Here is a 14995-nt window from a genome sequence, read left to right as displayed (position 1 = left end):
AATACTATGGACTCATGCTTGAAGGGAATCCAATAATCACTAAGAGATGAATCAAAAAAAAAGGAAAATATTGATATTAAAATATCAGCAATAAATTATATCACGAACTAACCATAGAGTTATTTAAACATCCAATACCAAAATAAATCTTGACAATAAACAATAAAAAAGAAATTTAATTCAAATCTACAGTTCATGTTGTATTTAATGGAAAGAAAAATAGTTATGTTCCTTTGTTACATTCAGAATAAAATAAATCAATTAAATAGTGAAATTTAGAGATATATAGAACAATAAAACAGAATAAGTGGTGAGATAAAGGCTTTTATGTGCATTAGGGCAAAGAGAGAACCATAAAAATGATTGATTGCTTGATAACACTATTTTAAAAGTTTAGAAAGATTTAATGTCAAACAAAAACAATAATAACAACAACAACAATAAAAATTATATCCAAGGATATTTATCAAATGAATGAAACCCAAATATTTATTTGAAAAGTAAGCCTGGAAGATCTTTATAAATTACATTATATAAAGTGGTTATATTTAATAAATAAATAAAGTGATTATATTTAATAAATAAAATTTTTAATATAGAAAAATGTTAAGTAAGCTATTTACAAAACAAGAAATGTAAAGAACTAATATATAAGAAAAGATCAGTTTCATTATTAATTGCCATTTTAAATATAATTGGCATAGTCCCTATGCATCTAAGATTTTGGGAAAAATACTAAAATTCAGAGTTGGCAAGAATGGATGTTTATATATTATGGAAGGGAGTATAAATTGGTGCAAACTTAAAGTAGAACATTACATATTTTTAAGTTATTTTTATTTTCATTTTTTTTCACTATAGAGATTAAACCAAATATCTGTTTTGATGGGGATAGTATACAAAGTTTATTTCATTGTTTGTCCCATATGTCCAGAATTATGTTCAAAATATTAGATATCAATTTAAAGTTATCAAACACATAGTAATAGTTTTATTAAATATTTTTTAAAAATTTCAAATTCATAACATTCCGAATCGCTAACAATAAATTTTCAGAAAAAGGATAAAAAGAAAAAATAATTCCTTCTGTAATCGCAACAAACAAAATATTTAGGAATAAACCTAATGAAGCATGCAAAGGACCTATACACCAAAAAATATAAGATATTACTAAAAGAAATTGAAAAAGACACAAAGAAATTGAAAGATATTTTGTGTTCTTGGATTGGAAGAATCAATATAGTTAAAATGACGTTATTACCCAAAGTCGTATACAGATCTAATGCAATCTGCATCAAAATTCCAATGGCATTTTTTAAAGACAGAACAAAAAATCATCAAATTTATATGGAAGCAATAGCCAAAGCAATCCTGAGAAAAAAGAACAAGGACAGAGGTAGCATACTGCCTGACTTCAAATTATAGCACAAAGCAACAATAATCAAAACAGCATGGTATTGTCAGAAAAAGGCACACAGAACAATGGAACAGAATTGAGAGTTCAGAAATTAAACCCCCATATATATGGGGAAATAATTTTCAACAAAAGAGCCAAAACATACAATGGAGGAAAATCTCTTCAATAAAGGGTGCTGGAAACTGGAAGGTCACCTGCAAAAGAATAAAACTAGACTGCTATCTGTCTCCATACATCAAAATTAACTCAAACTGCATTGAAGACCTAAATATAAGACCTGAAACAATAAACTGCATAAAAGAAAACATAGATACTAAACTCATGGATTTTGGATTTAGAGAGGATTTTATGAATTTGACCTCAAAGGCAAGGGAAATAAAAGCAAAAATATAAATGCATGGGACTATATCAATCTAAAAAACTTCTGCATAGCAATAGAAACCATCAACAAGGCAGAGTCAAACAACTGAACGAGAGAAGAAATTTGCAAACATCACCAATAAGAGGCTAATATCCAAAATATACAAAGAACTCATAGAACTCAACAACAGAAAAATAACAATTCAATTAAATAGATAGAGGACCTGAGCAGACACTTGTCCCAAGAAGACATACAAATGACCGACAGGCATATGAAAAAATGTTCAACTTCACTAGCTATTAGAGAAATGCAAATCAAAACCGAAATGAGATACTAATTCACCTGTTAGAATGGCTATCATCAACGACAAGTAAAATAACAAGTGTTGGAGAGGTTGTACACTTGAAACCTATGTAATTTTATTAACCAATGCCATCCAATAAATTTATTTTAAAACTATGAAATACCATAAGAATTTATAATATACTTAATTACATCTAGAATGTGCTTATGATTAACTTGTATAAGGATATATATTAAATCCCTTATAATTTCATAAATGACTTTCTATATCCTCCTTCCACACCATCAGGTCAAGATTTTAATAATACTATTTGTGCATAAACCAAAGATTTTTTAAAATAGAGCTTTACTGAGATATAATTTATATACCATTAAATTTACCCAATTAAAGGATAAAAAATATTCTATTATATGGATATGCCACATCTTATTTGTATTCTCATCAGTTGATGAACATTTAGATTATTTCCACTTTTTGGCTGTCAGGAATAAGGCTGCTATAAACATTTGTACACAGGCTTTTGTGTGGATTTTTTTTTTTTAGTATAAACATAAAAGTGGAATTTCTGGGTCCTATAGTAACTCTATATTTAAAATTCTGAGGAAGTATCAAACTGTTTTTCCAAAATGGCTGTATCATTTTTCAATCCATTTAAACCCAGAGAGACCCATTTCTGACTTTTGACCTCTAGAACTGTAAGATAATAAATATGTGTTGTTTTAAGTTGTTGTGTTTGTGGTAATTTGTTACAGCAGCAATAAAAAACTAATAAGAGGCTTAAAATGCATGAAGCAAAAAGTGACAGAATTAATAAAAGAAACAGACAATTCAACAGTAACATGGGAATTTCAATACTCCACTTTTAATAATGGCTAGAATAGCTAGGCAGAAGACTAACAAAGAAATGTAAGACTTAATATTATAAGCCAAGTCGAGTTAACGAACATCTATAGATGACTCCATCCAGCAAAAGCAGAATACACATCTTTCTTGTGTGCGTGTGTGTGTGTGTATGTGTGTGCATGTGTATTATATATAGAGAGAACCTTTTTTAGGATAATACATTAGCACATTTAAACAGCCTCAGTAAATTAAAAGAAGTAAATCATACAAAATATATTCTTTAACTATAATGAAATTAAAATAGAAAATGACAGAAAAAAATTGGAGAAATTCACAAATATGTGAAAATCGTACAAAATCGTAAATACTCCTAAATAGCCAATGGGTCAAAAAAGAAATTTTATAAGGAAAACCAGAAAATACTTTTATATGAGTGAAAACAAAAATCACAACATACCAAAATTTATGGAATGCTTCGTATCATTGCTTAGAAGGAAATTTATAGCTATTAACGAATGGTAGATTAAAAAAGAATAAAGATTTGAAATGATAACCTAATTTTTTACATTAAGAAAGCAGAAAAAGTGAAAACTAAATCCAGAGCAAGAAGAGGAAATACATAATAAATATTAGAGTAGAAATAAATTAAATAGTGAATTTAAAAAAAATATAAAGTCAACAGTAGAAGATGGTTCTTTAAAAAGAGCAACAAAATTGACAAATCTTTTGTTAGACCGATTGAGAAAAAAAAGAGAGAAGACTCAAATTATTAAAATTAAAAATGAAAGAAGGAACATCACTACCCAATTTACAGAACTAAACAAGGACTATAAAGGAAAACTATGAACAATGTGGAAATAAATAAGGCAAAAAATATGACAAATTAGATAATGTATATTAAATGGACAAATTCCTCAAATTGAATTAGTAATCAAAACCTTTCCACAACGAAAAGTCTAGGATCTGATGACTTCTCCAATAAAGTCTGCCAAATTTTTATAAAAGAATTAACAATAATTCTTCACGAAGTCTTCCTAAAAATATAAGAGGAGGGAACATTTCCCATCTCACCCTGTGAGGCCAGTATTGCTGATTCCCAAATCAGACAAAGACATTACAAGAAAATTACAGACCTATATGTCTTAGGAATATAGATGCAAACATCCTCAACAAAATACTAGCAAACTGTATTCACTAACATATTAAAGGAGTTACATACCATGACCAACTAGCATTTATGCCAGAAATGCAAAGTAGCTTCAACATACAAAAATCAGTGTAAACACCATATTGATAGAAGAAAGAATGAAAACTACATGATCATTTTACTAGTTGCAGAAACAGCATTTAAAAATGTCCAACACCTTCCATGAGAAACATACTCAACAAATAGGGGATAGAGGGAACTTCTGAATCTGAGAAAGGCATCTACAAAGAACTCACAGCTAACATCATACTTAATGGGGAAAGATTGACCATTTTACTCCTAAGATCAGAACTAAGACAAGATGTCTATTCTTGCTACATCTATTCAACATTGTTCTAAAGGTTTTAATCAAATAATTATTTTTAAAAAATTCATAAAGAGAAGAAAAATCATCTTTGCTAATAACATGATCTTGTATATAAAAACTCTTAAGAAATCTACTAAAATATTAAAATTAATAAGTGAGGTAGTATATTGATACATTAATATAAAAACTATATTTCCATAGCCTAGAGTTAAACAATCTGAAAATTAAATTAAAAAATAAGTTCCTTTACAATAGCATTAAAAATAATAGATACTTAAGAGTAAATTTAACAATAGTATAGCAAGACTTATGTATTAGTTTTGTTTTGTTTTTTTGTTGTTTTTTTGTTTGTTTGTTTGCTGCTGTAACAAATTACCACAAACTTCCTGGGATAAAATAAAATAAATTTATTATTTTCCAATTCTGGATGTCAGAACTCTGAAATAAATCTCACTGGACAGAAGTCAAAATGTCAAAAGAGCTGGTTCCTTTTGGTGTCTCTAGGGGAGAATCCCTTTCTCACATCACATCACTTTTATTCTGGCTCTTCTGCCTTCTTATTCCACATTTAAAGGAGCCATGGGATTATATTGGGCTTATCTGGATAATCCAGGAAAATCTTATTTTAAAGTCAGCTGATTAGAATCTTAAACATTAGCAATTTTAATTCTACCTTGTTATATAAGATAACATATTTACAAGTTCTGTACATTGTCCTGCTTCTATTCATGTTTTCTATTTTTTATCATTGTTGAAAATCTAACATTTTAAAAGATATAATGTGGAAACTCTGGGAATCTGATTTTCTCCTCTCTAGAGTTTCTTCTTCAAACAGCTGTGGTTTGTTGCTGTTTTTTGTTGTTGTTGTTTGTTTGTTAACTAACTTTCCTGAAGTTTTTCAATAGAGTCTGTATTCTTTGTTGTGTGTGGCCACAGAAGTCTGCTTGTTTAGCTTAGTGGTCAACTAAAGATAGGACAAGTATCAAGTGAAGCCTTGAACCAATACATCTTTGGTGGCTCCGTGTGCATGTTGGGGCACTTCTTCAACACTTTGAAAATTCACAATTCTGCTTCACTGTTTATTTTCTACTTGCACAAGTCCTCAGTGTCAGCCAGAGGTGAGAGATTAGACCCTTCTCAACTCTTTCTTGAATAGTCACACAGCCCTCCCAATGTATATTTCCTCTGATAGTCATAGAAATTTGACAAGCCCCCTATGGATATTTAACTCTCCAAGTTTTCTGTTTAAGAGTTTTGGTCAACGTCTTATTTGCTCAACTACCATTGCTGCCTCAGACAATTGCAATTTTAAACATTTGCTTTTAATCGTATGCTAGAAATGGGCTGGCAAATAATTTATTTTGACAGAGTAAGCCCTAACTCATATCAAATAAAAACAAGCACTGCAAATGGGGATTTCTGTGGGGCTTCCAGAAAGGTCAAATAGACACATTTCTCTGATAATGGGATCTCCAAACTCGTTCTGCCTCTCTACTTGCTGATACTCATTTTCACAGCTACCATGATTATGAGGCTGTCAGTTTTCAAGATTATGGCAGAGCTGGGGAGAGCGGGCTAGGTATGAGACAGGTTAATGTGAAGAACCTCACTGTTCTTACTCAGATTCAGCATTTTTTCTTGAATAAATGCTTTTTGGACTAGTGCAGACTATTGGTTAAGTTCTAGAGTTTTGAAAATGTTGATTTGGGAAATTTTGGCTTGTGTTGTCTCTGCTTTTCTAGAGGAGATTTTTGAAAGTTCTGACAGTAGCATTATTCACAGTGGCCAGGACATGGAAGCAATTGAAGTGCCCTACAATAGACAAGTGGATAAAGAAGCCATGGTACATATATACAATGGAATGTTACTCAACTATAAGAAGAGATGAAATACTGCCATTTGCAACAACATGGATGGACCTTGAGATAATCATGCTAAGTGAAATAAGCCAGACAGAAGTAGACCACCACATGATATCACTTATATGTGGGATATAAACCTAGAAGCAACAAACAGGACAAACAAACAGAGATTCATGGACACAGACAATAGACTAATGGCTACCAGAGGGTGGAGGGGAGAGAGGGGGTAGGTAGGGTAAAAGAGGTCAAATATGTGGTGACAGAAAGAAATCTAACTGTGGGCGGTGAACACACAATGCAATATATATGCCTTACTATTGAATTATACACTTGAAACTTACTGGATTTCATTAACCAATGTTATCATAATAAAAAAAAACATAAAAAATAAATAAAATAAAATAAAAATAGAAGGAAAAAGAAGCCTTTCAGTAAAGAAAATTAAAAAAAAAAAAGAAGAAGAAGAAAAGAAAGTTCTGATTCTACCATTCTGGAAGTGCTTATGATGGATTTTGATTGAAATTAATTCTCATTATAATTATATTCAGAGAGAATTTCATACTTTAAAGTTTTTATGCCAAATGAAAGACTAATATGAAGTTCTGGTTTCCTTTGATAAAGTGTTCTCAGTAGTAACGAGTTGTGTGTATGTATGTGTATGTTTGTGAGTATACCCCTATAATCACATGTCACCTACTAGGAGTATGAGAGAAAGTGGCCACATTCATGGTCTAGCATTTTCAATTCTGTTCATTTTAATTAAAGAAATATTTACTGATTTCCTATAATGTTTCAATTGATCTGCTGCATCCCCAAAATACAAAGATGAGTACGACACAGACAATTCCTTTACTGTACTTATAGTATTCCTTGAAAAAAATTTTTTTTTCTTTCTAGAAAGAGGGAGACAGGCCAATAAACCTGGAGACAATATTGGTTTCAGAGAAAACCAGATCTAGGCTAGAATTTGCCAAACCATAACAACAATGCTAATCTTAGCAAATGTTTAAGACAATGACTGCTAATGTTTTACATAGATTTTCTCATGTTTACATAGATTTACACAGATTTTTTCATGAAAACCTCATGAAGTATGTTATCCTCATTTTCAAATGAATGAGCAACTGAGGCTCTCAGAGTTTACATAAAATGACAGAGCCAGTGCTCTGTCATATCCACACTTGAAAAGAAGTCTGACTTTAGAAGGTCTTCTTATGTACAACCAGCTCCCACCAGTTGCCTGAGGAAAGACTGCCCATAGGCAGTTTCTCCAAGTTTTCACTGAGCTGTGAGACTATGGAAAATATTTTCTTAATACTTTTCTCTATGGTGATCACATATTACTTTTAGAATTAAATAAAAAAATATATTTAAAGAAGTATGCTGTTATTTTCAATGCTTACCCCTTCACATAAAAATGACAAACTATGTTAAGAACAGTAGCATAACATATACTCCTTCAAAAAATAGAAACTAGAATATTATTCTTTAACAGGTATATCTAAAAATTATCTTGGTAACAAAATGTACTGAGGTTTCTGGATTATAAAAGCATCTATCTCTGAATCTCAGGAAGTATCACAACCTTAGGGAAAAGTTACATCAATCTCCTTATTATGCTTTGAAATCTGAACTCTTGGCTTTATGTTTATAGCAAATAAAAAAGGTTATCGATGCTTCTGTTCTTTTAAAAAACTAAATGATATACTTACCAAGAAGCTTTCATACTATGTATGGTTTTAGGTAGTATATAAATACCCGTATAGGTAGCTTGTACATGGAAGAGAGATTTTGGAGAGGCCCATTTATTTATAATTCATAAATCAGCTTATAAGGGTAGAAGTTATGTTTAATAGGATGCTGTCAGCTCTATTTCTGCCTCAGGCAGTGAACTCAGAAAAAAATTCAACACTATGAAATTGTTTAAACCACTAATCCCAACTGCTTTCATTTTATGGAGATGTTTGGGAAGATACATGCTGTTTCACATAATAAGCTGTAGTCACACAAAAGAAAATGCAACCCAAGCGTCAGAGAAATGTACATTGTATTTACAGTCAAAACTATGTTACTGTCATTGAACAGTACCTTGGTACAGGTAAAAAACAAATAATATATTATTAAGTTAATATAATGTGAATTTTATTGATCTATTCATATTAACCTGGAGATTGATATGCAACTCTGTGTATCAGTTGCCCAAAGCTAGTTTAAATGGACCAACAATAATAAAAAAAAATCTGTGGATATAGGAGGTCAAACATTACATGCTAAGTGAAATTAATCAGACAGAAAAGGACAAGAATCATATAATTTCGCTCACATGTGAGATAAAATAGAAAGCAATAAATGAACAAGCAAAACAAAAAACAAACAAAATCTCATTGACACGCCAACAGTATGGTCGTCACCAGAGGGGAAGGAGAGTAGGGAGAGGCTGATGATGGCAAAGGGGGTCAAATATATGGTGATGGAAGGAAACTACACTTTGGGTGATAAACACACAATGCAATATAAAAATGATGTGTTATAGTAGAAGTTACGGTTCATGTATATAATGGAATATAACTCAACCACTAAAAAAATGAAATCCTGCCATTCGCAATGACATGGATGGACCTAGAGGTTATTATGCTGAGTGAAATAAGTCAGACAGAGAAAGATAGATACCATATGATTTCACTTGTGTGCAGAATCTAAGGAACAAAAAGAACAAACTAATCGAAAACTGTCTCACAAATATAGTGGGCAATGTGATGATGGCCAGAGAGGAGGGGGTTTGGGGGCTAGGAGAAAGGGATGAAAGGTTAAAGAAATATAAATTAGTAGCAGATAGATGGTCACAGGATGGGTAGTACGACATAGGGAATGCAGTTAGCATAATGTAATGGCTAGGTGGAGAGCCAGAGGAGAGAAAGAGCAATCAGGGGGACGTTTTATAAACTGTATAAATGTCTAACTAATGTACTGTATACTTGAAACTAATAATACAATAAAATTTTTAAAAATTTATATAATCTTTAATCAATGTCATCTCAATGTCAATAAATTTAATTTTAAAAAATACTATTTTAATAAGTATGTGTTTTGGTGTTTCTGGCCCCAATTTTTTTTCCTTCTAAAACATAATCTAACCCCCCTCAAAAAAGATACATATATATGCAAAATTCTTTCACTCTCCTGTAAAAGCAGAATACAAAGAGTGAATTGATATACTTTTTAAAGAAACACATATGTTTTTAAATGCTAAGAACAGATGGATCACATATGTCTTTTCACATTAATTATATTTGTTTTTTAGTTTATAGCTGTTTCTATGTCTAACTTGCTAAGAACTTGAGGCGTGATCTTACCAATTAATGTATCATGGATAGTAGTCCTCTAATGGAGGTTGGTCTAACCACACAGCCTTTGGGTGATTGACTCTTTTGTAATAAAAGTTTTTAAACACCTTCAGTATGTATAGTCTGTACAATATGTACATAATGTTTATAGTTAAATGTTTTCTGCATATATTTTCTTTTATAAGTTATGTGAGAAAATCTCAGTGTTTAAAATATTTTAATAAAATTATAATTATCATTAACAAAAAGAAAAAATGTGGCTGACGTTTATTGAGAATAAACGCCAACTGGAAAAGTAACTAGACTCTCACAGATCTGCGAGAGCTTAGACAAACGAGCTTTGCTCCTTTTTTGATTTTAGGTATTCTAGGTATTTTTGCCCATTTGGGTTTATGCTCCCCACTTTGCCCTGTTACCTGTAAGCATGCATTTCTATTCTGACCCACCTAACTCCATGGCATTCAGATTCTACATTTACCTGCCAATCTTCCAAAATCCATTCTTCTTGTCAATTTCAAACCATGGGGCTTAACAATATTTGCAAATATATGTGTTTTAAGTATAGATGAGAGATTTTCATCCAGCCTTCTTAAACTAACTTTCAATATCGATTTATTAATATAATTTATAATCTGATATCCTCATAATTGGATAACTTATGTATCCCATGCTTTTCAAGTATAAATTTTACTTGGTAATTGTATATTGCTTTTAAATATATAAAATTAATTCCATTTTCTACATTCTTTTTAAAAGTTTTGCACCTATAATTGTAAAATGGGCCTATTGTTGTAATGAGGGTACTACATTTGTTTGGTTTAGAATTATGTTTATGCTATATTTGTAAAACCAGTAATAAAATTTTCTTACTATTTTCCTTTTCCTCAAAAAATTCAGGAAACCTAAAAATTAATTGATTTATTTTTTTAAATAAAGTTTTTAAAACTCAGTCATACAACTGCTCAAGAAGTGAGCCTGAGGCAGAAGTTCCACAATTTAGTTTTTTCCACTATTATTAATCTATTCTGGATTTTTGTTTCACCTTGATTTAGTATCGACAATGTTCATTTTTATAGGAATCTATTATTTGGTAAAAAAATTCCAAACATATATAATTTTTTATTCTCTGTATGTGTGGCTTTAACTTCTTCTAAATTGCTAAGGTTTCTATTTATACTTCTTATTTTTATTCTCCCAGCAGTTTTTTTTTGTAGGTATCTATTTTCAGTTTCTTGTTTTATCATTTTCTCCATCTCAAAAAAATAGCTTTAGATTACTATGTATATTTACTCTTTTAATTCTAATTTGTTAATTCTTACTTTTTATGTATTTATTCTTTTGCTTTTATGTACTTTATTGATCAGTTGTACTTTTTAATTTCAATTCATAATTCAATTATTTTCTTTTGATTAATAATATATTTAAAGCTATGATTTTTCACTCTGAATACAGCTTTGGTTGTATATCATAAGTTTGATAAGTATTGTGGTTCTGATTGTTTATGAATATAGTAATAGAATTTACAGTTCCTCTTTGACCCAATGTTCATTTACTAACTTTTTAATAATTCAGGTTTTATTATATTTTAGTTATCGACTTGTTATAATTTTATTATGCATCTTGCTTAAAAATTATGGTTTATGTGATTGTTATTCTGGAGAATTCATTTATGCTAAATTTTTGGTGTAAGATTGATACAGTTTTAAAACTCTAATAATGAATGATTTCAATGAATCAATATTCTCTCTTCATAAAGTAGAAAGTCCATTATATACTCTTACTATTTTATTAATTCCTCTAATCCATTTTAATTTTTTTAATTGACAGATTAAAAACTAAGAGAGATATTTTAAGTCTTTGACTCTGATGACTATGATTTTATCAGAATCTTCAAGTGTTTCTAAGATCTTTTATTCTATATATTTCAACATCATATTATCTGAATCCTCAAGTGGTAGTTATCCTCTCAGCTTATTTTTTACCTGTCATTCCTCCTTTGCCTGATATTAATATTGCTAGGCCTGCTGTATTTATTATTTATGTACTGATGATGTCTGGTACAGCAAGGAAAATAGAACAACAAAGGTATATAACTGTCATATTAAGTAGGATTGACACCCCCCTCCCCTAAAAACTCTGGGTTATGTCATTGTGGCAGAAGAGACAGTGGCTCAAATGTCATAGTAACAAGAATACATCCAATTGGAAGTTACAGAAAACACTCAACTTGAAGCAATTGCAATTAAAAATAAAATAAAATGAACAGGTTTATTTTTCTATGTGAAGAGCATAGGAAACAGGCAGGTGTCAGTGTATGGTAGCTCTACCCTGGCCCCTTCCAAGGGAACAGAATCAAGTTGATCGCAAAGATGGCTCTAAGGAAGACTATGATTGTGTTCATTAACTAAAGATCCAACTACATACTAAAGTATTGTATTTGAATCAAATATATATATATATATATTTTTGATTTTTTAATTATCGATGTATACAAAGAGGTAGGAAAAAATATTACCTTCAAAAAATAAACTACTTTTTACTGACTAAATTATCTAAGTCAAAATAAGAATCAGATGTCACAAATTTGTTTCAGAAAGCATATATTTTAACAACTTTTAAGACATAAACATTATATTTGCATATAATATTCATACCATATGTATTATATTACATTTATATGGTCTTCAGCATTGATCTGCGCACATTAAATATTATTCAATGAGGTCTGATTTATAAACTCAGAACTGATCTCTACCCTAAATAAAAAAGGGCTTTTTTGTTGTTTCTGACAATTATTTATTCTTTTTTATGAATTCTACAAAAAGAACATTTGGATTACTGTATATTTACTATATATATTTGCTATTTATATATATATATTCACTATTAAATATCTCTCACTTCAAAACACTTATATTTTTCCCCATTATTTTTATCACATGCACTAGAAGGAAGCCAACAGTGTAGCTGCATTTTACTACAATTCTGCCAAAGAAAGTAATAAATGTAAATTCATAGTACGAGTGAATAATGATGTATTTCATCTCATTTTAATTTCAGTAATTGAGTGGGAAAACAGGAAGATCTATTAAAAGGACTCTGTGCTGGTCAAGCACTAATGAGACAATCTCTGAGTCACTGGCTGTCATAGTAACAGAGCATTATGGAAATCAGATTAGTATTCCCAACAGCTACTAAGTGATAGGCTACCCTTCTAATTGTATTGTCTCTGCTTGCGAGATGAGCTTTATGGTCCTAAGACGTGAGAGGTGGCATGGCAATGGTTATTTGTATACCAAATATGGAATGCACTGCATATTTATAAATTAAATTCAAACATCTAATACTAAATATAAACTATACTTTGAGAGAATTTTCAAATTTTTAAATTAAAAAAAAATTAGTTTACTCTTTTCATTAACTAACAGATTTCTGAAAAACTTAGTTTATTTGTATTTCAATCTAATTTATTGACATGCCAAGATAAAAATGTTTCTTTTTTTAAAAAAAGAACCTTGTGAAAACATGAAAATAAACCAAAAAAAGACTCCTCCTAAGAATAAAATTTCCAAATGGAATGGTTTAGAAATTGCACTATAACTGTGAGTCTCCAAGAGTAATAACATCACAGAGTGTTAGAAAGAGTCAGATGCAAGAGTGTTTACAAATGTTAAATTGTAATGATGAATAAGAGAAGAAGGCTACCGGGATTGGGGGCAGGAGTTGACCACAAGCAACTGTGGGTAGAGCCTTCTGCCACCAGACATAATGTATCTGTGTGTTTAACAACATCTTTATTTCTGTCCCTAGGCCTTTGGGGTACAAAAATTAATGAATTCTGAAAATTACAGAGCTCAAAGCTTTCCATTCTACTTTGTTCTCTTTAATATTTTGAGTGTCATTGAATTTTTAAAGAAATTGATCACTGCCTTCTGATCCTTAATGGCAGATAATTCTAAAAGAAAAACCTTCAAGATTAACAGAAGCAGAATAAACATTATCATGCATTATTGACTAGAAATCCACATGCATTGTCAGAGCTTGTGAGTACAAGAAGCATTAATAACGCTTGTTCCAGGAAGCTTATTACTCTTGTTAAATGCATCATCATGTTAGACTAAGTTTTATGGGTACCAAATATCAAAAGAAATCAATCTAAATTCAATATAATAAAAGCCAAAGGAGCATTTATCTACACTTTTTAAAATTCAGTGCAGGGTGTGGGGTTACAGAGAGAAGTGTCATCAAAACCAGTAAAATACAAAGTTTCATTTATAAAAGGTAAGTTCTAGAGATCTATTGTATAGCATACAAACTATAGTTAATGATGTTATATTGTATGCTTAGAAATTTGCTATGAATGTTATGTTAAATGTTTTACTGATGATTATGATGATAAATAAAGTGGGTGGCAGGAAACTTTTGGACCTGACAGAAACGTTTATAGCACAGACTATGGTGATGATTTCAAGGATGTATATCAATCTGTAAACTCGTCAAATTGTATATATTAAATATGTACAAAAAATAAAAATAAAAAAATTGTAATTTCAAAACTTTAAAATAAAAATTGAAAAAATACAAAAAATATAAATATAAATATATACAGTATGATTTTTGTCTGTTATTCATAGCTCAATGAGAAAAAGAAAGCCAGGAGAGTGCATGCCCTGGAAAGATTAAGCTGGTTCAGGGAGTTCTGAGCACTAACCTGGGATGGAAGCAGCAGTTGGAAAGCCAGTCGGTGTGGCCGAACCCTGTGAGAAGCACGTTGCCCTTGGGGAGCCCCACCACCTTCCAGAGGTGGTCCTCGCCACAGGAGACTAGGATGTCTTTGTGGGGGTGCACGACGATGCTGCACAGGGAGAGAGGAGAGAGAGTTAATGCGGAGATAACAGTGAATAGTTTCACATTGTGAATAAATGAAATGTAAGGGATTATCCTAGTTCAGCAAAGAAGGACGATTCATTGACAGCTCTGGAACTCAGGGCACCCAGGTTTCACCTCCAGCCTATCATGAGTCACTTTCTGATGGCCATGAATCTAATTAACTTGACTGGATCTTAGATTTCTTATGTGCCAGTCAAGATGGCTAGTTTAGGTAAGTGCTCATGTCTAATTCTGGTTTGAAAACAATAACTCTATTTTTGTCTTTTAGGGAGAAAAAATGATGCCAGTGATAATTTAGTGTTAGGATATTTGGACTAGTAGCCATGTTTATTATTAAGAAAGTCAAAATTCTTTTTAGATTATAGCCTATCTTAAAAAAGGCATTATCTAGGAAAAGATCATGAATCATAACCACTAATATAGTACTATAATAAACACTATAAATGAAACATTAACTCTG

At 30.8% G+C, this 14995-nt stretch overlaps 1 protein-coding gene across 1 annotated transcript in view; it reads right to left on the bottom strand.

Moving 5' to 3' along the window:
* The window catches only part of LOC120587738 (sperm-associated antigen 16 protein-like), a 448498-nt gene that overhangs the window by 354291 nt on the left and 79212 nt on the right, over positions 1-14995 (bottom strand). The window contains exon 2 of the mRNA XM_039844919.1: positions 14357-14500. Coding sequence (XP_039700853.1) covers positions 14357-14500 — 144 coding nt within the window. The remainder of the gene's footprint in view (positions 1-14356; positions 14501-14995) is intronic.

Source organism: Pteropus medius, unplaced genomic scaffold, assembly GCF_902729225.1.
Source record: "Pteropus medius unplaced genomic scaffold, Ma_sr-lr_union100, whole genome shotgun sequence".
Classification (NCBI taxonomy): domain Eukaryota; kingdom Metazoa; phylum Chordata; class Mammalia; order Chiroptera; family Pteropodidae; genus Pteropus; species Pteropus medius.
Note: the sequence above shows the minus strand (reverse complement) of the source record. Positions and strands in the feature narration are given on the sequence as shown.